Source organism: Humulus lupulus, chromosome 7 (genome assembly GCF_963169125.1).
Source record: "Humulus lupulus chromosome 7, drHumLupu1.1, whole genome shotgun sequence".
NCBI classification, from domain to species: domain Eukaryota; kingdom Viridiplantae; phylum Streptophyta; class Magnoliopsida; order Rosales; family Cannabaceae; genus Humulus; species Humulus lupulus.
The window spans coordinates 200,400,714-200,426,813 of NC_084799.1; the positions used below are offsets into that span (position 1 = coordinate 200,400,714).

General features: G+C 37.9%; 1 protein-coding gene across 1 annotated transcript; it reads left to right on the forward strand.

The window, feature by feature from the left end:
- The first annotated feature begins 2,988 nt into the window (after positions 1-2,988).
- On the forward strand, positions 2,989-21,807 carry LOC133790121 (uncharacterized). Its single transcript, XM_062227671.1, has 7 exons — positions 2,989-3,132; positions 3,318-3,411; positions 3,519-3,604; positions 17,015-17,127; positions 19,087-19,189; positions 20,544-20,605; positions 21,509-21,807. The coding sequence occupies exons 1-7, from the start codon at positions 3,066-3,068 to the stop codon at positions 21,605-21,607; spliced, it is 624 nt and encodes a 207-aa protein (XP_062083655.1). The 5' UTR covers positions 2,989-3,065; the 3' UTR covers positions 21,608-21,807.
- Positions 21,808-26,100: the final 4,293 nt, after the last annotated feature.

Genomic DNA, 26,100 nt, shown 5'->3' on the forward strand with positions numbered 1-26,100 from the left:
ATGATCATTCTTGATTTGAGATGGTGAAAAATGTTATTTTTCTTTGATTTCTTAATTTGATCAAAGGGTCATTCTTGATCTTTATGTAGAACATATAATTGTAAGGCGCAAGAATTTTAGTGCCTAAGCTAATCAATAAATATTTTTATAGAAACTCTAAATATATGTGACACTATAATTAATTGCTTAACACAAACAAGTGTGAATGCAGCATCTTGTTTGTTGAGTTGATCCTACTGAAAATAATAATAGTAACAACTACAATAATTAATAATAATGATGAGAAAACTCAGCATAAGGAACAAAGAGAACATGTTATACGTGTGTGTCGCATTTATATGTATGAGTTAAACCTACCTGCCACATTAGAAAACCCTGCAAATATTTAAGAAGACTTAACAATGAAGTTTTATGTTTTTTAATTGTGCTAGGTAATCGGCCATAATATCTAATTAATAATTTTTCCATACTTTATATTATGTTGGTTAAATACTTATTTTATATCCTTTGTTTTATCGAAATACATACTTTATAGCCTATGTTTATAATAATGATCATTCAGTATTCTTTATTTGCAATTCGTACTATTTTAGTATTCTCTGATCGAATCTAGTCAATATTGAAATATGACGATTTCGCCTTCCTTTCAATTATTTATTTGGTCTTCTTTTGTTTTTGTTATTTTAAAATGATTTAAAAATAATTTCTGATTAATAAAACAAAATTTTTTTTTTTATAAATTAATAATGAAAAAGTAATTAGAAATAAATTTTTAAATAAAAAATATTATAAATTAATTTTAAAATAAAAAAATTGAATAAATCTATTTTAATAAATTAAATAACCATAAACATTTTTAATTTTAGTTAAAAGTTTTATTTAAAAAAAAACTAAAACAAATATTTTGAAATTAATTAAAGTAAACTAAGAACCTAATAATTTTTTTAAGTTGTGTAATTAAACTATTTTGTTTGAATTTAGTTTAATTTTGGCTTTTAAGTTTAATGTGTTGATTTTAATTTTTGAGTTTATGTTTAGGGGTAAGATTTAATTTTTTATTTGTGATTACTTTTAATTGTTTGTTTTATAAAAACATTTTTTTTTGTTTTGGTTTATTATTAATTCAAAAAATATTTTTAAAATAAGAAAAGTTAAATTTTTTTAAATAAATGATTAAAAAGAAAGGTAATTTGGTCATATTTAAAATTTGGGTTAACCACCAAATAATCATTAGTATAAAATAAAATATGTATTTCGATAAAATATAGGATATCAAATAAGTATTTACCCTATTATATTCAAAGTTTGTTTCAACAAAATTTAGACTACAATATCTTTATATATTTTTCAATCATCTAATTATCTAGTTCGATTAAATAAATCATTATTAGTCAAATAATGGGAGAGCTAAGGAGGCCAAAATATCTTTAAGCAGCACATGCATCCATTTAATTCAGCACTCTTATTTCTTGACCCCCAAAATATATTAAAAATAAAATAAAAAAATACAGAAAAAACAAAATATATATGACACCATGCTTGTATGATAATAGGCTTGCCGAAGGTGGAAACCTCAATAAATTCTATAACAACCATATTTAATTTTTTTTTATTAATAATCCTATTAATTAGAGTAAAAGGCGGTGAAAAAAAAATCTATCTAACCATTCAAATTAATGATAATAAATTTGGTCGTTGACTTACAAAGCCTATTCCATAGTGTTGATATTTAACCGTTTAGGTGTCAAACACCATATAAAGTGCTTCTCTACAAATAATTAGTAATATTATATATTAGTTATAAATTTAAATTGTGTAGATTCTGATATTCGATTGCACCAATAATAGTAAACTACTCTTATGTATTATTAGGCACTAATGGTACCGCTTAGTATTTCTCTGCTATTTATATACTTAAATATTAGTTCTATTAAAATATTAGTGAAAATGCGGCAAAAATATCAAATATTTTAATTTTCTTATGATTTATTATTTAATTTTTTTTTTCATTTTTATAGGAAAAATATCCAATGTCCAGTTTATTTGTTGCATTGGTACTCGCTGAAACTCAGTTTTATATTGTACACATGTACAATGTACAGTAACTCAACCCGTTATTGTCTTTTAAATAATACCCTGATTTTTAAAAATGCTGTTTTATTTATTTAAAATCTTTTTTAAAACAGTCATTATGAAACAAACTTACATCAGTAACTACCAACGGAATCACACGAAAGTGTACACTGAATATTTTTCCAACAAAAAAGAAAAGATTGGATCACAAGAAAATTAAAAACGTTTGCTACTTTCGCCGCCTTTTTCCCTAAAATAAATAATAATCTTCAGTTGGTGCACAATTTTATCATAGTTAATTATAAATTGTCAAACAAAAATCAACTGAAGAATAAATTATTTTTCATAGTAGTTTTTGAATTATGTAAATTAAAAAAAAATTAATGAATTTATTATCCTTCTTCTAATGTGAACATCGATCTCTGTGTTCTTTCTACTGTTCTAACTTCTAAGTGATTTATAAAAATGATTTTCATATACTCTATAATAATAACTATATATCTATTTTAATTTTTCTTACAAAAATAACCTCTGATCCACCTTAAATGGCCTTTCTAACCCTGAACATATATATTATCATCTAAAATATATAAATATTCAATTGAGACTTCAGAAATCTAAAATAATAATGGTAATGACAGCTTTAGAAATTGAGACTTAAGAAACAAAAAATAGAACTTTATTATGCTCCTGAAAGTTGTTGAAATTAAGACAAGAAAAGGAATTAAATATTGTCAGATATATATATATATTGAAAAAAAGTGTCAAGAATAAAATTTTAAAAATAATAGATTTCAATTTTTTTTAATAAATAGAGTGGCAAATATCCTCCTCAAAAATCCAAATAAACAATAAAAGGAGTAGAGGGGTATCATTATGGTAGGTTTGTGGAGTTTTGTCTATCCTAATAACTGGACGCCTATAAATATATAGCATTTTATTATAATGATGTTTTGATAGACACAAGATAAAGCCTTCAGAGAATAGAAAAGATGGCCACTCGCATGAAAACTCTTGTTTCATTAGTTTCTTTATATCCTAAGCCAACAATTTCATCTGGTAAGTCTTATCTCGATCTCTCTTTCCTCGCCTACATTTATATAAATACATACATATATATATATATATATGATAACAATGTAAAAATAACACAACACATTCATGTATTAAAACTTATATATATATATATATATATTGAATAATTCATATTCTATACTAAATTGCTGACAAAATAAGTGGTCAAGGCATTGTGATTCTGCGAAGTGGTAGTAATTTCAACGGACAAAAGCTTCAAAAAATGCATTTCTTCTACAAAGGACTACAACATAATAAAAATAGGTGGTACTTCAACTTATTGATCAAATTTATTTATGAAATATATTATTAATTTAGTTAGCTGGATATACTAAATTTATTTGTTTATTTGTTTAATTTTGTGGTGGCAGAGCTCAAAATAAGATGATTGCCATAACGGCGAGGAGCTTCACACGTGAACCCGATCATAACTATAGATTTCCAGAATTTAATAATGGTTTGTGCATGTACACCTAATTATTGTCTATTATGTGAAGTTTATTGGTGTGTGGTTCCTATTATAATAATAATAATAATAATAATAATAATAATATCTTATATATATGATAATTATCTTTGTTTTCTTTATATTCAATATTGAAATGTTAGCTAGATCTTATGTTCATATTTGACATTTTATTTTGGTAGTCTTGAAAAAATGTCTTTGATTAAGCTCTCACTATTTTGGTAGATTAATTTTTCTTTTTTGTTATTATTTCCCTTCATCCGTGGCATGGCAATATATATATATCTATATATTTATACACTAGACAAACAATTTAGGATGGACGTTTGCTTAGTTTTATTTATAGAATTTATTAATAAATTTTATTAAATTTGTATCATTCTCATAAAAATTTCAAATAAATAAATCATATTATATATAAAAGAATGACAAACATATTAAATGAAAAATTAAACCAAAATATTATTTATATATAGGACAATTCTTCTATAGGGCTCTCAGTGTTTCTCGACCAGTGAACAGTTTTCGACGCGACTTTTTTTTATGACCGTGTATATTGTAGACATTTTAACATCCTGCAAATTTTTAGAAAATTCCGAATAGTTTACAGTACTGAAAACTATATTCAAACATGTTGCTTTCCACGCAAATAAAAAAAATTAGTCACGCGTGCAACAACATGTTTGAACCAAGTTTTCAGTACCGTAAACTATTCGGAATTTTCTGAAAATCTCGCTGATGCTCTAAATAGCTAGAATATACACGGTCATAAAAAAAAATCGCGCCGAAAACTGTTCAAAGGTCGAGAATACTGAGAGCCCCACCGTTAGAGCTTAAAGTGAAGCCCCTATAGGAGAATTCCCCTATATATATAGATTATGTGGTAGAGTTAGACATTACAGGCTATCCCACGTACGATGATGTAAATTTAGGGTTATCATATAATAAAACCCACCCTTTATTATATTTTGTATATGTGTTTGGTGCTAAGTTGGATGATTGACTCTCTTAATATTATTATTATTAATTTGGTTCGAATTAAAAAGATTATGGTGGACTTCTTCACGTAATACTGACTGTGTTAGGCTTGAGGTGGACGTTTCATCTCTATATTCTTTAATTAATAATTTACATGGCTCTTGATCCAATACATTCATTCATGCATACATGGATACTTAACCTCCTAATTATAAATAATTAATTAATTAAAAAACACTTAAATCCCATCGAGGAAATTTCTTTCTTTCACACTGTCTCCGATAATTATATCACTATTAATCACTCTTTTAGATCATCCAAAACCAGAGACGCCTATAAATAGGGTATTTAATTATAAAGATGTTTTAATAGACACAGGAGATACTACTTATTCATAGTCTTAATTACCCATCAAAGTATAGAAAAGATGGCCACCCAGATGAACAGCTTTGTTGCACTAGTGATCTCTTTCAATCCTAAGCCAGCAATATCATCTTGTAATTCTCATCTCTCTTTTCAAGCAACACTTCCAGGAAATGGCACTAATTTCTAGTGACAAAAGCTTCAAACAACGCATTTTTACAAGGGACCTCCTCTGCAACATAATAATATGAGGTGATCTAATTAATTCTAATTTATTTATTTATATAGATAAGTGTACGCCCTAAATATCCACGGGCTATTAGCGAGTTGAGAAAATGCATAATTATATCAGCCACATGGATGTCATGTCCCCGGAGCTGCTGTTACAAGGTCCTACCTCTTTAGCTTGAGGTAATCTAGGTCTTAATGGGATTACTAAGGAGTCGAGTCAGAAGTATGGACACCACGAGCTGAGACTACATCAAGCTCGAGATACGAGCTTGGGTTGGCACCTCTGACCCCTTATAAAGTCAATCACGCAATGTAAATGTGCATACATCAGACATCATGTGTCTGGTCCATCCCTGAATTCTCGGACAAGCAGCATAAACGTGCGTGTTCAGGCACCCATGACTGGGTTGGGCTGTGCGGCCCATTATCGCCCTTACCTATTGATTAGACCACACTTTGTTGTCAGGTTTTAGGAATTAATCATGAATGTCACAGAAGTGACATGATGGGTAAGAAGGTCACGGGATGACCTCCCTTGCCAACCCCCAGGTGCCCTCTCCCTATAAATATGGAGACCCTAGGAGTTGCAAAGGGTTGGATCCTATTTTGTAAAGAAATACCCTATAAAGAATATCATAAGGATAGCAATAATATTGGCTGGTGGACTAGAAGGATTTTAACCTTTGAACCACCTAAAAAAGTATCTATGTTATCATTTTACTTTGAGATCATTCATCTATTACGGTTCATTATTTAGCAATAATCCCACTCTTTATTCTATTAATTATATGTTGCCGAAGAACCGCGTCAACTGTTTGGTGCTTTCATTTAGAGGCTGTTAGATTGGTGCTATCGCAAATACCCAACCATGGTAGTCACTCGCTGAAGACATGGTAACGAGGCGGACCAACGTGATGGGCAGGAGGCCCATCATGCCGCCATTTCCGATGATCAGAACCCTGAGGTTCACCAGCGGCCGGGAAAGTAGCTAATAGGCCAAGATGACACTAGAAGTTCGGCTCCCCGGCCGCCCAATCTGAACCCAGATTTTTACACGGCGGTGGAAATGGAAAATGCTCAGTTGAGGAGTCAGCTGGTGAAAGCTAACCAGCAGATTCAAGAGGTTTTGGCCCGACTACCCCCTCTTACAACCGACGCTAACGTCGGAAAGAGGCAAGGATAGACTCATAAGTCCCGCTAGGGTAATCGGTCCAGGCCCAGTCGGTCGGTCAGAACCCCGACATCAAACTCTACTCCCACATCGCACCACCGGGAAACCACTTTTGAGGAACTTCCTAGGGCCGAGCAACAGTACATCCGGTCAGTTCAGACCTCAACTCCCAGCTCACTTCCGCCCTCGAGTGCGCCCAGGAGGGCTCGAGGGAGCTCGTGAAAGAGATCTAGGGAGGGCTCACAACGACAGCCCGCCCCGGCCAGCCGTCCTGTGCCCCACTCAGACCGTCGGGCGCAGGACGTAGAGGATGGTAGAGCGGAGCGGCCGCGACCTAACTTGATCCGCCCTGACGGGACTAGGATCGCATCTCCGGTCAGGCATCCTCCTTCACCAATAAGATACCCGTCTCCTCCTCGACCAGTCCGAGACATTCCGGCTCATGGGAGCAGCAGGAAAAATCCTCCTTCTGCCGGACCTTCCCATCGTAGCCGGGCGCCTAGAGAAGTCCCGGATCCCCGTCCTCAGCGGCGGGCCCCGAGCTTCTCAAATGGAAGCTATTGGATCTGAAGCCGTTGAAGTGACCTCTCCGGCGGAGACCTGCGCCAACGCTTGAGCTCGGCGCAGTCCTCAGGCCGCATCAAGGGGCGACCTCTGAGATCGCCTAAACACTCAGAGGGGAGACCCAGTTGGAAACGGCAGCCGCGCTCGCCAAAGGGAAGACCTGTCTAAAGTACGTGACAGTGAGAACGTCCCATATAACCTATCTCATGATAGGAGGGACAATAACCCGCCAAACGTGCACAAGGGATCCGGAGCTGTTGAACAGCCCCGGAACAAACAAGGAAGTCAGGACAAAACCCTTGAGCGTCTGGCTCAGATGGAGGAGTTGATGAGGAAGCTCCTATCAGAAAAAGGAAAAGATGAATATGATTCAGGGGACGAACTTGAGCTCTTCACCCCCAGCATAGCAGCAACGGCGTATCCACTTGGTTTCCGTATGCCTCACTTGTCCAAGTTCAACGGAGACGGGGACCCATCAGATAATCTGGGCATGTTCAATACCCTAATGGTGGCCCACAACATTGGTCCCGAGCTGAGATGTCTAATATTTCCTTCCACCTTGACTGGGCCGGCCAGACAATGGTTTAAACAGAGTAAGAAGCAATCAATCAGCTCATGGAAAACTTTCTCTGCTGACTTCAAGAGAGCATTCCGATCTTCCCAGGCTGCCCGCTTCAAGGCCAATACCCTGACAAACGTAAGGCAGCAACCCGACGAGCCTTTGAGGGTTTACCTTAGCAGATTCGCGAATGTCGCTGCTCGGGGCCAGAGACGCAGATGACAGCTCTAAGCTCATGGCTTTGAGAACTGGGATCCTCGTCGGTGGAGGACTCTGGGAAGAGATACAAAGGAAGGGAGTCAGCACCGTAAATGAATTCCTAAATAGGGCCCAGGGATGGATCAACCTGGAGGAGGCGCGAGCCTCAGCCGCAGGAACCAGCCAGGCCCCTGAACAGCCCGCTGGAGTGGGAACGGAGGTCGTGACAGCGACCCAGACTGTTATACAGAATAACTAGTTTGTTGGAGGCAAGAGAAAGGGGAGCAGCGAGGGAAACCAGCACGGCTCAAAGGAGAACAAGTCTGTAGAAAAATTCAAGCCGTTCTACGCGACTTATACCGAGCTCACCATCTTTAGGGAGAACATCTTCCTAGAAAATTCTGCTCGACTTCCCTGGAAGAAGTTGGGACCGTTAAAGCACCAGAAGGGTAAGCGAGACCCTTCCAAGTTTTGTCGGTTCCACAACGACATTGCCCACAATACCGATGATTGTAGGCACTTGAAGGATGAGATCGAAACTCTCATTAGAGCCGGACCCTTGGCTCAGTATGCGCGGAATAGATTTCCCGGAGGCCATCCAGCTCTTGAAGTCCCCGTCAGTCAGCCCGGGTCTCGTGTAGATCAGGACGTCCCACCTCCCATGATAGGAGGAGAGGTTTCCACAATCTCTGGAGGTCCCCATCTGGCTGGCACCAGCAGAAGTGCCCAAAAGAGATACGTCAACGAGCTTATGGCTCATAATGGAGTGGAGTTCGTCCCTGAGCAGCATCTACCGAAGCAGCAACGATTGGAGAGGCAACCAATCATATTTACTGAAGAAGATGCCAGCCACGTCCAGTTCCCTCATAACGACCCTCTGGTCGTAGCCGTGCAGCTCGCTAATCGGAGGGTTAGGAGAGTGCTGGTCGATAATGGGAGCTCGGTAAACCTACTGTTCCGGTCCTTGTTGGAAAATATGGGTTTGTCTGTCACCGACCTGAAAGCCACCTTCATGATGCTTTACGGATTCTCTGGAGAAGGATCAGCGGTAATAGGAACGATCGAGATGGTGATCACCTTGGGAGAGGGACCTCGGACAGTCTCGAAACTCCTTGAGTTTGTGGTCATCGATTGTCCTGCCGCGTACAATGCCATTTTGGGTCAACCTACATTAATAGCGTTTGAAGCCGTTACCTCCATCCGCCACCTCGCGCTAAAATTCCCCTCTTCCACGGGGATATGCACGGTCCATGGCGATCAACTTGCTGCCAGGGAATGCTACAACATTTCTATGAAGGGAAAATTAAAACCCGGGCAGTTAATGATGACCGTCCAAGGTGGAAATGAGGAATCTCAGGAACTCGTGCCTAATCCTGAGATTGAAAAACCTCAGAATGCCGAAGGAGAAAATATCATCTTAAGTGATGATATGGACCCCAGAATAGGCGAGGATAAATCTGAGCTCCAAGCTATCGAAGAGCTCGAGGAGGTAAATATCGATCCACAGAATCCCTCGCGGATGGTAAATCTATGTGGGGAGAGGAAGGCGGAGCTGATTAAGTTTCTGCAGGAGAACCTAGATGTGTTTGCATGGTCTCATGAGGACATGGTGGGGATCAGTCCGAGCGTCATCATGCACACCCTCCATTTGGATAAAAGCGTGCCTGCGAAATCCCAGAAACAGAGGCGCCTAGGAACAACCCGAGCTGAAGCCCTAGAAGAGGAAGTAGCCCGGTTGTTAAAATGCGGCTTTATCCGCAAAGCTAAGTTCCCGGTCTGGGTCGCCAATCCTGTGTTGGTCCCGAAGCCCAACGGGAAATGGCAGATCTGCATCGACTTCTCCAATCTAAACAAAGCTTGCCCCAAAGACTGTTTCCCCTTGCCAAGGATCGACCAATTGGTAGACTCCACGATGGGGCACGAGCTCATGTCCTTTATGAACGCATATTTGGGCTTTAATCAGATCACCATGAATCTAGCGGACCAGGAGCACACTAGCTTCATGACCCCAACTAACGTTTATTGTTACAAGGTCATGCCATTCGGGCTGAAAAACACCAGGGCTACATACCAGAGGTTGGTCAACCGGATGTTTGCTAACCAGATCGGGAAGAACATGGAAGTGTACGTTGATGACATGCTGGTCAAGTGAAAAACTGTCGATAACCATGTTTCCAACCTAGAGGAATGCTTTAAGATATTGAGAGAATACGGCATGAGGCTTAACCTGCAGAAGTGCACTTTCGGGGTCGCATCTGGAAAATTCCTAGGTTTCATCGTCAATACCCGAGGAATCGAAGCAAACCTCGATAAGGTCAGGTCGTTGCTCGAGCTACCTTTACCTCGGTCGCGAAAGGACGTTCAAGGCCAGACAGGAAGGGTGGCGGCCCTTAATCGGTTTATCTCTAAATCTACCGACAGGTGTCTTCCATTCTACAACCTGCTCCGGGGAAATAAGAAGTTCGAGTGGACCGAGGAATGCAAGCGTGCCTTCCTCGACCTGAAAGCACATTTAGCTGAGCCGCCCGTATTGTCCAAACCAACGGCAGGAGAGCCTCTTTTCCTTTACCTAGCCGTCACAGAAGATGCAGCTAGTGTCGTATTAGTCCAAGAAGAAAACCGGTCTCAGAAGCCAGTCTATTACATCAGCAAGAGGCTTCTCGGAGCTGAGTCCCGGTATCCGCTAATGGAAAAGATGGCTTTCTGTCTCATTACGGCCTCCCAAAAGCTCAGGCCGTATTTCCAGTCCCACTCATACATGTCATAACCGATCAACCTTTAAGGCAGGTTTTGCAAAAACCTGAAGCATTGGGACGTCTATTAAGGTGGGCTATTGAGCTCAGTCAGTTCGATATTTTGTACACACCGCGAACTGCATTAAAAAGCCAGGCCCTGGCTAATTTTGTGGCAGAGTGCACAGGATTCCAAGAAGATCCTGTGGAAGATTCACCCCAGGCCTCCTTAGTCTAGGCCTCGTGGAGGGTCTTCATAGATGGCTCATCTAACGAGAACGACTCCGAGGCTGGAATCATTCTGATATCCCCAAAAGGACATAGATTCCACTCGGCGTTGAGATTCGGATTCAAGTCATCCAACAACGAGGTTGAATACGAAGCTTTACTGGCCAGGCTAAGGGTGGCCCAGGAGCTGAAGGCCAGTTCCGTTCAGTGTTACAGCGATTCCCAGTTCGTGGTAAACCAAGTGCTAGGTGAATACCAAGCACAGGGAACCAAGATGGCTGTTTACCTGGCCAAGGTAAAAGTCGAGCTGTCTACATTTGAGCAGGGCTCAATCGAGCAGATACCTCGGGAGCAGAATGCCAACACGGACGCACTCGCAAAGCTCACTACCTCTGGAGAGACGGAGACTCTCGGGTTGGTGCCGATAGAGTTCTTGGAGAAACCGAGTATAGAGGAAGTCGGGGCGGAGGTCGAGATGAGCGATGCCAGACCGACCTGGATGACCCCCATCCTCGAATATCTCACAGCAGGAAAGTTACCTGAGGAGAAAAATGACGCAAGGCGGGTACTTTACCAAGCTCCAAGATACATAGTGGTAGATGGGATATTATACCGCTGTGGACATTCCTTACCTCTCCTACGATGCGTCCTGCCAGGCGAAGCGAAGACCATTTTGCAGGAAGTGCACGAGGGTTTTTACGGAGATCACACTGGGGGGCAAAGCTTGGCCCTGAAGATCTTAAGGCAAGGATATTACTGGCCCACTCTGTCAAAGGACTCCATCTCCTACGTCAAAAAGTGTGACAAATGCCAGGGATTCGCCACCGTTTCCCGAGCTCCCCTAGTCGAGTTGAAGATGATCTCGTCCCTGTGGCCATTCGCGGTCTGGGGAATCGACTTGGTTGGCGCCCTTCCTACTGGAAAGGGAGGGGTCCATTATGCGGTGGTGGCCATCGACTACTTCACCAAGTGGGCAGAAGCAGAGCCCTTGGCAACGATCACTTCAAAAAGAGTCCTCGACTTTGTGGTCAAAAGCATTATCTGCCGATTTGGGCTGCCAAAGAAGATCGTATCAGATAATGGAACGCAGTTCAACAGCGACCTCTTCACCGAATTCTGTGAGAGGCACGGCATTGTAAAAAATTTCTCCTCCGTGGCCTATCCCCAGGCGAATGGGCAGGTCGAGGCCGTAAATAAGACGCTAAAGGCAAGCCTTAAGAAAAGACTGGACGAAGCCAAGGGAGTCTGGCTAGAACAGCTCCCCCAGGTACTGTGGGCATACCGGACCTCACATCGAATGCTGATGGGTCATACTCCTTTCTCCCTGACTTTTGGGAGTGAGGCGGTCCTTCCTGTCAAAGTAAACGTAGCTTCGCATAGAGTCCAGGAATTTGACCAGGACCACAATCACGAATTAATCTGCGTGTCCCTCAACTTGATTGATGAAAGATGAGAAGATTCACAGCTGCATCTCGCAAATTATCAACAAAAGATCACTCGGTATTTCAACTCAAAGGTGAGAAGACGTGCCTTTAACGTTGGCGACCTCGTCCTCAGAAGAGTCTTCTTAGCTAGTAAAGATCCCAAAGACGGAGTATTGGGACCGAACTGGGAAGGGCCTTACCAAATAACCGAGGTCACAAAAGAAGGAACCTACAAGTTAGCTCGGCTTAATGGAGAAGCAGTCCTACGAACTTGGAACGCCATCCATTTGAAGAAATATTATCAGTGATACCTTTGTAAGGCTTAGTCAGAGGCCATCTTTTGTTTATTAAGTAATGAGAATTAAACTTTTCTTCATTATTGTGTATGTTTGTGGGTGTAATGTCAAGTAACCACGAAAGACCCTTTCCTAATTACTTGGGGGGCATATGTCCTGGATATAACCAGATCATCCTAAAAACTTAGAAGTTAATTCAAATTGATTGATCGATGTTTTTCTTAAAAAGCACGAGATATCGATAAAGGATTAACGTGAACTAAGTTGTATCCTGGATATAACCAGGTCGTCCTAAAAACTTAGAAGTTAATTCAAATCGATTGATCGTGTACGAGATATCGATAAAGGATTAACGCGAACTAAGTTGTATCCTAGATATAACCAGGTCGTCCTAAAAAACTTAGAAGTTAATTCAAATTGATTGATCGATGTTTTTCTTAAAACGCATGAGATATCGATAAAGGATTAACACGAACTAAGTTTTCAAATTAGCGTCCTGGATGTAACCAGGTCCTAAAACTAAGAAGTTAATTCAAATTGGTTGATCGATGTTTTTCTTAAAAAGCATGAGATATCGATAAAGGATTAACGCGAACTAAGTTGTATCCTGGATATAACCAGGTCGTCCTAAAATCTTAGAAGTTAATTCAAATCGATGGATCGATGTTTTTCTTAAAAAGCACGAGATATCGATAAAGGATTAACACGAACTAAGTTTTCAAATTAACGTCTTGGATGTAACCAGGTCTTAAAATTAGAAGTTAATTCAAATTGATTGATCGATGTTTTTCTTAAAAAGCACGAGATATTAATAAAGGATTAACGCGAACTAAGTTTTCAAATTAACGTCCTGGATATAATCAGGTCCTAAAACTTAGAAGTTAATTCAAATTGATTGATCGATGTTTTTTCTTAAAAAGCACGAGATATTAATAAAAGATTAACGCGAACTAAGTTTTCAAATTAATGTACTAGATACAACCAGGACTTAACTCTTAGAAGTTGGTTAAAGTTGGTTAACAGATGTTTTTCTTAGAAAAGTATAGGATGTCAATCACAACACCAACAATAACTAAGATTATTACCAAATGCATAGAAGAGAAATGAGATAGAGGCAAAAATATGTAAATCAATTTAAAATAAAGTTGAAGAAATCAATTGTCTCAAGGTTAAAAAACCTCATCACATAAAGTTACAAAAAATCAATAAACGATAAAGGAGGAAGAGAAAATTCCTAGGCCCCGCCAGGTCGTTCTGTTGAAGTCACCACCTCGCCGTCTTGCTCGGTTGCAGCCAGGGTTTCCCCGGTCTCGGAGGGCGCCTCTTGTTGGAGGCGAGCTTTGAACTTCCCCAGGAAGGACTCCCATGCTTCCGTCCCCAAGAAGGAAAAGTCACCATCCGGGTTGAAGGTCCAGCAATGGTACATCATGTTCTCCAGGGAGGTGGTGGAGGTCACCTTCTCCACCGCAAGGGCAGCCTTAGCTTCTTCAAGTTCCACCCTCACGGCATCCAGGGAAACCTTGGTGGACTCGGCCTCCAGCAGCTTATGTCGAGATGCGTCCAGCTCAACCTGCATGGTCGCCAGGGCGTCTTTGGCATCCTGTTCCTGTTTCTGGGCAGTCGCAAGGGCAGCCAGGGGAGTCTGGTGCTCGCTCCTCATCTCCTCGAGTCTGGCCCTAGATCGGGAGATGCTCCGGCGAAGAGCCAAAGCCGCCTGCGAGAAAGAAAAAATGTGTAAGGCAGATGCCTTAGAAATAAAGGAAATGAAAACAAATGAATGGTAGAGCTTACTTACCGTGAGGGTCCTCCCCAATGAAGACTCCATCACGTTCTCAGGGCTCCTCGTCTCGATCTCCCGTAGGTCCCTCGGGGCGGCGTTGTAATAGTGGTCCATGGTGTAGCTCGCGGTCTCGTAGACCGTCCCCCGAAAGACATCGGGGATTTTCTCCAAGGCCCAGGGATTGACCGGGACGCGCACCTCGGGGGTCGTAGTTGGCAAGGTCCCGGCGGCCGCCTCCTTTTCCCAAGCAGAGACGGTAGGTCGCGATGGAGGTGGAGCCATCTTCTCTACGACAGTAGGGGGTGGAGGCACCTTTTCAGTGGTAGGAGGGCCTGGGTTTTTCCCCTTAACCGGGGACTTAGAGGATGTCCCAACAGCCTTCTTCATCAACTGGAGCCTCTTCACCAAAGGCCCGAAGGGAGGATTTCCCCCTTGGAAATGGCCCGCAAGTTGTCATCCCCGGCCTGCGACATCTCTGTTGAAACAAAGACAAACAATTAATATACAGGTAAAAATATTTGTGCAATAAAAAAGAAAAAGAAAACAGAGCTCAAGTATGTATTGAAAGGGGTCCTACCCTTCGAGTTAGAGGAGGAATCTATGGTCACGACCTCCGGCCCCGGAGCTTCAGCAGGGGAGTCTAAGATAACGACTTCGCGAGCTAGAAGAGGCTCTGGGTCCGGATCTGCCTCGGGACTGGACTCTTCTATGTACTGCCTAAGACCTGGAGCTACTACACCCTCCAGGAGGGAGGGCCCGACCTAAGATTGGTCGCATACTCCTCAAAGAAGGTAGACCTAAAGGCTAGGGTGTTGTCTACTACTACCGTTCCCCTAGGGCGACCCATTTCATTACATAGCACGAGCTGGTAACCACACTGGAGTAAAGTTATGTTGCGGTCTGGGTCTGTTCGGTGGCAGTGAACAATTTGGCCGGGATTAAACCTAGCAAGCCTTAAGTCTGCAGTGGCCCTATCTAAATCCCTAAATAAATAAGGATTTCGTTGGCCGGAGGGGCCGGCTGCTGCCCCGGACTGGGCCCTCTCAACATTTACTTCCTGGGCGACTTCCGGAGCCCATTTCCGCCGCACGAGGGGCACCTCATACTCCTTGTCCTCATCCTCGCCCACGGCCTCCTCCTCGGGGATGGGCGCCATCTCGCGAGCAGCGGGGATGGTTCGTTGTTTCCTCAAGGCCAAAGTCTGGCCTGGGGAGATTAACTTGCACGCCAGCATCGTCTCATCGGACACAAGCTGGCGATAATCCTTTTCACTTGGGGGGAGCCCCGCCAAGGTCTCATATTGACCCCCAAGGGTCACTGACTTGGACGTCCTCGCGAAAATGGCTGCATGATAGTTTCTAATTCAGGAACGAATGAAAGAAGCTAATCAGCAATCAACTTATGAGCTAAGAGTAGAAGGTACTTATGAGGACGGTTGATGTAATGGTGTTCGCAGTTGCGGAACCCCGTTGACATAAAGAACTAGTCCTTAAAGTCGTTGGGGTGGCTGAGCAGCTCGATGACCGCAGCCGAATTTGGAAAATGAGTCAGGTAGTAGAACTCGTCGCCTCGCCCCCGCTGCTCCGGGCTGGCTTTGAGGCAGAAGAAGTAGAGGATGTCCGCCAGTGTGGGGACCTCCCATTCCTGCTTCAGGAATAGATACTTCAACCCTGCTAACAGATGATGTGAGTTAGGGGGGAGTTGGAAGGGAGCTAGCTTCACATAATTTAGGAAATCCGCGAAGTACTGGTCCAATGGAAGGAAGGCCCCAGCCTATGCTCGTCGCTCCAGGCGGCGTATTCCTCATCGAGTGGCATGCAGCTCCGATCACCTTCAAGTCCTCCACATTTAGTGACGGTTGGTCCATTTGTATACAAATTATATAATTATATATGTATATGAAGTTATATATATAATACTAATAATTATAATAATAATAAAATCTTTATTTATGTCTTTATTAATATAAATAATTATAATTTTTGTTTTCTTATATACTATGCATAAGAAAGATCTTTCTTGTCTTTATTTATTGGAGTGTTATATCTTATGTTCATATTTGGCATTTTATTTTGGAAGTCTTGATCTGATTTTAAGCTCTCTCATATACTTACATAATTACTAAATAATATATTAATTGTGCATGCATTTTTGTTTAATATTCGTAACTATATATTAAGAACAGAGATATTCACTTAAACAAATAAATAAATATATATGTGGTGAGGGAGAGTAAAGGAATAAGGGTTTATTATTTCTCAACTTCCACACCATATATATGTATCTACCACCATATATGTGGTTGTGATTGTTTTTATCATTACCTATTAGTATTTTACTATTTTCGGTACGTAGATAAGTTGCAAGTTTATATTTTTTTACATGACATTGTATAATTTTCGGTACATAAGATTCAAACAACTTGTTGCACGCGTGTTTGTTTCATTATTTATACGCCCTGCAACATGCTTTGTGAATCATGATTTCGGATTCCTAAACTATTCAAAATATTCGGATAATTTATAAGAGGTTCCCTCTAACTATGTTTACACCATTGTGTAAAAAAAAAAATTATAACTTATTCACTGGAAACACTAAATACATCTATAGGTGACTATTCAATAATTTTCCATATATATTGATATTTGGTGTACCACACGATTATTATTAGTAATAAGATAATCCACGCGCAGCCTTCAAATGCAGCATGTATAATATTGGACGATATAATTAAACTATTTTATTTCCCTCCTTGAGTTGGTTCTTTTGTTAGTATATTTCTATGTCATGTTATAAATATATTTATATAATTATATATAAATTGACATACCACGAAATACTATTAATTATTAGTTAATTGAATTAATTTTTTCACAGGGAACATTCATCACTTGTCTGAGGATTTTATTAAGCTTCGCAGCGATAAAACTTTATTTTTCCAAATAATAGATGAAAGTCATGGCAGTCAAAGGCCAACCAGCAATCAGAAGGTAGCTATAACTCATTACTCCTTTCTTTCATGATCTATCTTATATAAATATATATTAGTAAAAAGAGTTTTTTTTTACGACGATGTTCATTATAGTTATTGAGGGAAGAAAATCAGAATTTAAGGTGAAGATCAAAGCTAAACAAATATCAGTTCTAAACTTAATATATTATCAGAAATTTTAAGTTCAGATTGAACAAGTAGTTTATCAATGTTAAGTCCAAAAACATATGTTAAACAATTATGAGTAATAAGGAAGAAGAACACCAAAACTTATCCTGGTTCGGCTAACCAAAATAGTTAGCCTACATTCAGCTTTCCGCAAGGGTTTTATTGATCTTTGACAATGTTTCACCAAGATTACAAAAGCTCATAATTGGTCGGAATACACCAATCTTATATGTACAAGAAAACTAGTAGATCACCAAGCTAATCACTCTCAAAACACTCTGATTTTTCACTCAAGAATGAACCTCTCACAGTACAAAGATTTCCTCACACACTCATACAAAGATTCACTCAACTCTCCTACGAATCTTCTGAGCCGAAACCTTCTGTAACAATACTTCTTGGCAAACCTCTTCAATCTGAAATCAGAGCCCTCTTCTTAGTTTTATCTCTTGTGTTAATCCTGAAACTTGAGCCTCACATATATATATTGGTCTTCTAGAACTTGGACAGCTTAGCTAAGTTCTTTAAATCCAAGAAACAAACTTAACTGATATTTAACAGAAAAAAATAACAGATAATTAGTTATATCATGATTACAATATTTACCATATTTATAGTAAACCTTTTGTAATTTTTTTAGAAAAATCTGATTATTTATTTGGTTGAAAACACGATTTTAAATTTTCTTAGGGTGTATAATTTAGCAATATCCAAATTTTTATTTAAAGTTTATTTTGGCATGATAAATTATTTAGATTTTTCAAAAAATTTATAGAAAGTTTGTTATAACCATAATAAACATCGTCATAAAAAAATAGAATCTTAACTTATCAACGTTCCGAAAATAAAGTCGTGTCATACCAATACAGTAAAATGAAATCTAATTACCACGTAATTCTATATATATAGTACAATTTTTGTATAGGGGCTTCACTTTAAGCCCTACCGGTATCACTCTCAGTGTTCTCGACCTTTGATCAATTTTCAGTGCAATCTTTTTTATCACCGTGTATATTGTAGTTATTTAGAGCATCAGCACGATTTTCATAAAATTCGGAATAGTTTACAGTACCGAAAACTAGATTTAAACATTTTGTTGCACGCGTGACTAATTTTTTTTATGCATGTGTGGAAAACAACATGTTTGATCCTAGTTTTCAGTATTGTAAACTATTTGAAATTTTCTGAAAATTTACAGAATGCTCTAAATAACTACAATATACATAGTCATAAAAAAAATCGCGCCGAAAACTGTTCATGGGTCGAGAACACCGAAAAGCCCCACCGGTAAATGTTAAAGTGAAGCCTAGTTTCCTTTTAGTAGGGTTTATACTTTTTTGGACCCTGTGTTTTGTCTCATTACCTGTTTGGACCTTGTGTTTTGACAAATTATTTTTTGGACCCTATGTGTTTATAAAATGATTAAAATAGAACCCTAAACTCAATTTTGATGAAGAGAAAAATTAAATATAACAACACAGTTTTTAAGCAGAATGATTTTATTTTTGTTCTGAATTATTAGTTTGGTAAATTATTTGTGATTTTAGTTGGAAAAATATTGACCAAAATCGGGTTTAGGGTTCTATTTTAACCATTTTACAAAACACAGAGTCCAAAAAGTAATTTGTCAAAATACAGAGTCCAAACAGGTAATGAGAAAAAACACAGAGTCCAAAAAAAATATAAACCCCTTTTAGTATTATATATAGGCATGAGCTTTGTGATAAATTAAATATATGCACAATATCTAACGTGTTGAAATAAAATTGAGATTTTGTGTGGAGTGCAGGTGGTTGTAATCTGTACAATCTATAACGAGAGGCGTGAGGTGAAAGGAATAGAGGATGAGAAAATTACACTTGTTATGGGCGACAATAATCAACTTGGTGAAGGTACCAAACAAAACTTAATTAAATTAATATTTGGCTTCATAATTTGATCAGTGTGTTAATTATTGATATTTTAATATATATAGGAAGGGACTTCAGTTATTATGATGATCAATAAAACTGTTTATGTATTCTCTATTAACCACTGAAATATTAGGAAAGTAACAGTCATAAGTAGGACTAAAAAATTACCTGAAATTAATTACATAATATATATGTATTAAGGGTGGCCATCTATTTGATAAATTTACTATGGTAGATCTAGATTTATTATTATTGTTTAAACAATAAGAACTCATGAATAATTAACTTATTATTGCCTACAATTATTTTTAAATAAACAATATTCTTGGTTGTTGTTGACTTTGTTTCAATTTTTCTGGAGTCATTGGATTAATATAATATTCAATTTGGTCTCATATCATACGCAAATTTCATTTGATTTTTTATTTTAAAATTAGGTGCATGACTCTACATGTGTAGCTATAGCTAGTGCAAAATTGGTCAAATGAACTACACATTCAGAATAGCTCCTTGAAATATATACATAGCATAATTTTTTTATAGAGGCTTCAATTTAAGCCCTATTAATGAGGCTCTCAGTGTTCTTGATCTGTGAATAATTTTCGGCGCGATTTTTTTATGACTGTGTATATTGTAGCTATTTAGAGCATCCTGCAAATTTTCAGAAGAGACTTCACATTAAGCCCTACTGATGGGGCTCTCAATGTTCTTGACCTGTGAATAATTTTTTGCGTGATTTTTTTATGACCGTGTATATTGTAGCTATTTAGAGCATTCTGCAAATTTTCAGAAAATTACGAATAGTTTACAGTACTGAAAACTAAGTTCAAACATGTTGTTGCACGCGTGACTAATTTTTTTTATGCGCGTGGAAAGCAACATGTTTGAACATTTTTTTCGGTACTGTAAACTATTCTGAATTTTTTGAAAATTTGCAGGATGCTCTAAATAGCTACAATATACACGGTCATAAAAAAATCGCGCCGAAAACTGTTCACGGGTTGAGAAACACTGAGAGTCTCACCAGTAAAGCTTAAAGTGAAGTCCCTATAGAAAAATTGTCCTATATATACATATATATATATATATGTATAAGTATACAGTCTCCCTTTGAAATGAATTAACCATTTTTATAAAAACCAGATTGCATTTCTATGTAATTTAATTATTATAATACAAATACTTAGATACCCTCGAAAATTGGATGATTTTCAATGCATAATCCAACACTACATATTCATATGCACAACGTTATTATATGATTACATTTGTTTTTCTTATTTTTCTATGCTGTAAATGTTTCTTATAGCAAAGTAAACATTTGCACATGCAGGGTTTGACTGTGCCATTCGAAATATGGGAGAAAATGAACGAGCCATATTTGTCATTCATAAGGTTAGTAATTCTGTTTTAAATAATTTTGTCCCTTCCCTTAAAATATATTTTTCTGTTTTTAGTTTCTTTTTAGAAAAAAAAACTTTCTGCTAAAAATATATTTGCAAGTCATTTAATATATATTTATATAAGTTAAATTAAGTAATAAAAAAATAATATATTTTCTTTTTAAATATAAATGATAAATTAGATTTTTTTTTATATTTTGATTTATATATTATATATGGTGATTCTAGTTTTAAAATTAAATATTTTTTCCTTATTTTACTTTAGAAAAAATATTTAATATAATAAAATATTCCAAAATTCTAAATTAAAACCATGAATTTAAAATTTTTATTTAATTAAATTTTAATTATTTGATTAAAAAAGAATAAAACCATCAAAATGTATATATATAAATATATTATTTAATTATTGACTAGAGCAATTAAAATAATTTTTAATTATAAAAAAAGTAAACGACAAATAAAGAAGTATGTATATTTATGTCTTATATCAATATTACATATATGTTTGGATAAAAAAATACATTAAATGACAAAAAAAATTATTAACAAAAGAAAAAAAAAAATTTAAGCACAAAACTATTTTTCAGGTATATTTTTGAAAATATAATTGATAGATTAATTTAAATACTTCAAAATAAAATTTTAAAATATGTGATGAGAAATTAATACGACTCATTTATTATTATTATTTTTTATTTTCAATTTATTTATTTAAATGACTATTATTATTTTTATTTACCTTATATTTAGATGACTTTAAAAGGGACGGTATTAGACAATAATAAAAAAAAACGCTAAATCAAATAAAAACCAACAATTTATGTTAAACTCACATTTATAATATATAAAAATATATATGTTTAATCGAGCTATGTATTGGTGTGTTGTTCAGAATCTTTGGCCGACTGGGTCAAGGAAGCCGAAGACCGGTTATTGCAGTAAGCAGAAGTACATAGTTTGTGATGTAACATTAGTTAAAATTTTGGGGTAAATATTTCAAAATGTTGCCAAATAAAGTGGTAATGCTTTCATGTACTGTCATTTATTTAAGAACTACTTTTTTTTTTCTTTTTTCTTTTTCCTTGGGGGAAGTATTTTAGAGTGATGAATAAGTATTATTAGTAAGTGTTGTCTCAATAATAAGTTGTACAAGTACAATCCTTCTTTTTAAAATAAATAATAAGTTGTAGAGCTTTTTGTGTAATGTAAAATTTGACATTGTTGTCCAATAAAAAACAAATTCATGTATAAGTATGTTGCAAATGCAGTTTGGAACTTGGATTTATGAAGGAAAGAAATCAAAATACTTTCATATATATGCAGTAATAGTTTATATTTGTACAGTAAATTTTTATGTTTGTACGATGTAACACAAAATCTACCAAGTGAGGTTCATCTTCCCATGAGATTTGCCAGAAACTGTGGAGTCAAGCCTTTCTTAACATTCTTTTAAGAAGATAAGCTTGAGTGATTTGCCTTTTCTGGCAGCTAGCTGTGGTGGTAGAGATGCACACAGGGTTGCCCTTTCCCTCAGTAAATTAATTGAATAATCACAAAAAAAAAATGATAAAAATATTAATGGAACAATCACTACAATGATTTGAACTTTATTTACAAAAATAATGTGTAAACTTTTATTTACACATATACCAAAATTTTTATACAGAAAATAAGTTAGACCTTTATTTTTTTCTCTTTCTTCCTCTCTCTCACGATAGCCATGATGATACCCAATCATCACCTACCATTGCTCCGACCATCACGTGTTGGCCACCCAAGAGGAGTATATATATTCTAGGAGCTCGACTTGTGAAATTTCACCGGCAAATGATGTTGAAGCAAACCACATTGGCCGGTCAAAGTCACCAAAGACGTGACTTTGACTGCATATTCTGACCAACTCGGGTTACTCCAAAGTCAAGGGATATTACCAATGCAACTAAATTCTTGAAAACAAACAAAACCCAACCACTCTTTGTCCCTACATCGCTGCCATTCTTTGGTGAGTTTGTGGGTACCCACCACTTTCTAAGCAATTTTCGGCATAACCAATAGTCGTTTAAACTTAAGAGTAGTACTAACACGACCTGATCTTTGAGGAGGTCATTTTGATACATGGCAAACATAAGTTTTTTCAGCGTTGCCAAAGAAGATGGCCATAATTTTATGCTTCAAAAGTAACTTTTTAGTACCCTTTATATTTAGTTAACTAAAAATAACTAAAATTTAAACTTACACACAATTCAATACCAGCTAGCTTCATAAGTTACCAAAAAGTATTTTGTTATTATTTTATATTTAAAAGTTGCACTACAACATTGAAGAGTTTATATTACATTAAAAAATGACATTTTTCAGAAAGTGCTATTGTTGAAAAATTGGGCCAATATCTTAAAAGTAAATCCATGGCTCTTCAATATTGGGCTGACGTTAATCATAATCCTTTCACTTCAGGGTAAGAAAGTAAATAAGACAAAAAAAAAAAAAAGACTCCTCTCTCTAAACTAAAGATCGTAAATCTTCTCCACCTGGTCTCCTCCATACTGATATTGATTTCGCCACCAACCTAATCACCGAAAAAATTTATATATTGTTTACTCTTCTGGTCGTTTTCTTGCTCTCAAATCTATCTCCTTCGTCATCTAGGTTTGTTTCCTTATTATTGTTACAAATGTGGATCGATCATGAATTTATGTTTATTTTTGGATGCTGTAACGACCCCAAATTTCCTAATAAGGTTTAGGACCTTGATTAGGAGGCTGGGAGGGTCATAATTGATTACTTGTGCTATTATATGATTATATGCATGTTTATGTGGATCATATTATTATATGATGATGAATGCATGCATGCATATGGGTATATATTTTGTAATGGGGGCATTTTGGTAATTTGGCCCGTTGAGAGCGTAATTGTATAATTGTATGCATATTGGTAGCTATTGTTGAGGCTACATTATAATGTGGATTTGTTCGAGCTTTTGGACATGAGACGATCGTTGAGTATTAGTTAGCGGTTTGGTCATAACAGGGTTAAGTTCGGGGCTCGGGGTCAGTCTCGGGGTAATTTGGTGATTAGAATGTTGCTGGGAGTTAAGGGGTAACGAGATATGAATTAATGGTATTCGAGAATATTGAGAATAACAGGAATTGGAGGGTGTTAATTATTGTAACGCTCTGGATAGCCAAGACCGTTACACTGTGTGTTTATAAAGTGCCAAACTCGCTAATCAAGTCATTTAGTTAAAATCATGTTACTGAAACTATAAAGGAACTAGGGTTTAAAATGTTTTGGTCTCAAAAGCCGCATTTTCATTAAGAAACATTGTTTGTTTACACGGAATTCCAAAAATACAAGTTTAGAGATCGTTTACAAAAGTTATAAGATTCAGATACAATAACCAGGCATACTAAGGCAAAACAAGCAGTTAGGTGATCCTTGTCCTGATCCACTCCTCGACCATGGTGATCGAACAGCTGGCTATGTACATTCCACCTCGGAGCTCTCCGTCTCAGGCTTGGTCTAGCTTGCCTTTGCCTTTACCTGCACACGTAGCACCCGTGAGCCAAGGCCCAACAAGAAAACACAACAACGGAGCATAAGCAATAAACAGACAAACCCACATCTCACATTGTATCACAAGTTCTCGAACATATAATCATTCAGCATGACCAAGTATTCAACATACTAAGCATATCAATTCATATATCACTGCGCAAATGATAACCAGGGCTAGTGCTCTCAGGCTGCTCCCTCCGTTATCCCACTGACTCCGGCCCGCTTACGCCGAGCTCAATGAATATTCTCGGCTACCAGTGGCTAAGCCGCGCCCTGTGCGCAAATACTATGTGCGACACTCTTAGGCTGCTTTCACGTGTCCCATGGCGTAATACCATCATTGACACGATACAATTCTCGGGAGCACTTAGTCCCATCACAAACATACAATCGGGTGCAGTTTTCTTACCTTTCAATTCACTAGCGTTGATCCCTCGACTCCTTGAGCACGATCCCCCTCGAGCCCTAGTGCTTACCTAAACACAATCATGGGCCAAAGTTATCATCAACCCTCAAGTCCAAAACCCAGCCCCGGGGCCAATCCCGAGCCTCCGGGAAGTCCTAGTTCCACCAAACATGGTGGTGGAATCAAACCCCAAACCCTTGGTCAAAAACCCTTGCAAATAACCCTAAAATCCCTTTATGAAAATAGGGTAGCGCTACAACGCTCATGGGAGGGCGCTACAGCGCTACAAACAGAGGCCAAAATCCCTTCAGCATCATGGCCTAGCGCTACAGCGCCCAAAGGCTAGCGCTGTAGCGCTAGTCACAGACAGACCAACTTAAGTTTTTCTCTTCTGCGATTTTCTCGAACCAACTCCAACCAAAACTCCCCCAAATCTTTCCCAAACTTAAAAACAACCTTATAACCATGCTCCACTCATCCCAAGCACCCCAAATACCTAGAACTCACGCACATGCATCCCCAAACTCAAAATTCACCATAGCCACTCCTAAGCTCTAAAACTCAGTAAAAACCAGCTGAACAACAAAGTTAGAGTTAAGGGTTTATACCTTTGGTGGAATTTCGACCACAAGTTACCTCAAGACCTCGTTGGCTTGCTCCTCCTCAGCCTTAGACCTGAATTCCCCAAAGTTCCATCCAATTCAACTTAAGCACCATAGCTCAAAAACCAGAAACAGAAACTGAAGAACTCTAAAGTCTTACCTCAAGTGTTGATGAACCCTTGCTAAACCTCTGCCAATTCCACACACTTAGCCTAGAATCCTTGATTCTTAGTTTATCCCACCTCTCCTCTGAGCTCTACTCCAGAAATCCTCAAGAAACAGGTGAAGGAAATATAAACCGACTAAGTGAACTCTCTCTGTTTTCCTTCCTTTCTTTTCCTTTCCTTTTCCTTCTTTTTCAGACTTCTGTAATATTCTACAAATCCCACTAACATAAAACCTCAGTAATACCCATCTAAAAAGCCAGATGACCTTAATGCCCTCCCTATTAAATCTAAACCCTTTAATCCACTTAAGGACATTTTAGTCATTTTACCCAATTCCCGCTAACTCCTCGAGTGTCTCTAATATTTCCTGCTTAATTCCCGATACCTAATTAACCACCAATAGTATTCCTTAATGTCAAAATAGACTCCAGTATATTCGCTAAATTCCCATTTATACCCCTAAGCTCACCCCGAGCCGGGTATAAATCCCCGCCATGACTTTCCGCTACTTTGCTCACTAGGATCGTCTCGAGTCACAGATCACAGATATATCCACATAATAATGTGGTCTCGACAATTATCAGATATATCAAAGCAGTTATGCCCATAATGGCCAAAATTACGATTATGCCCTTCTAACCTAATCAGGGCCTACATGCATACTAATACACATAGTCATGCATCTCAAATATTCAAATAATCATATAACATGCTTTAAATCATAATCATGCATCTTAATCATTAAAACCAC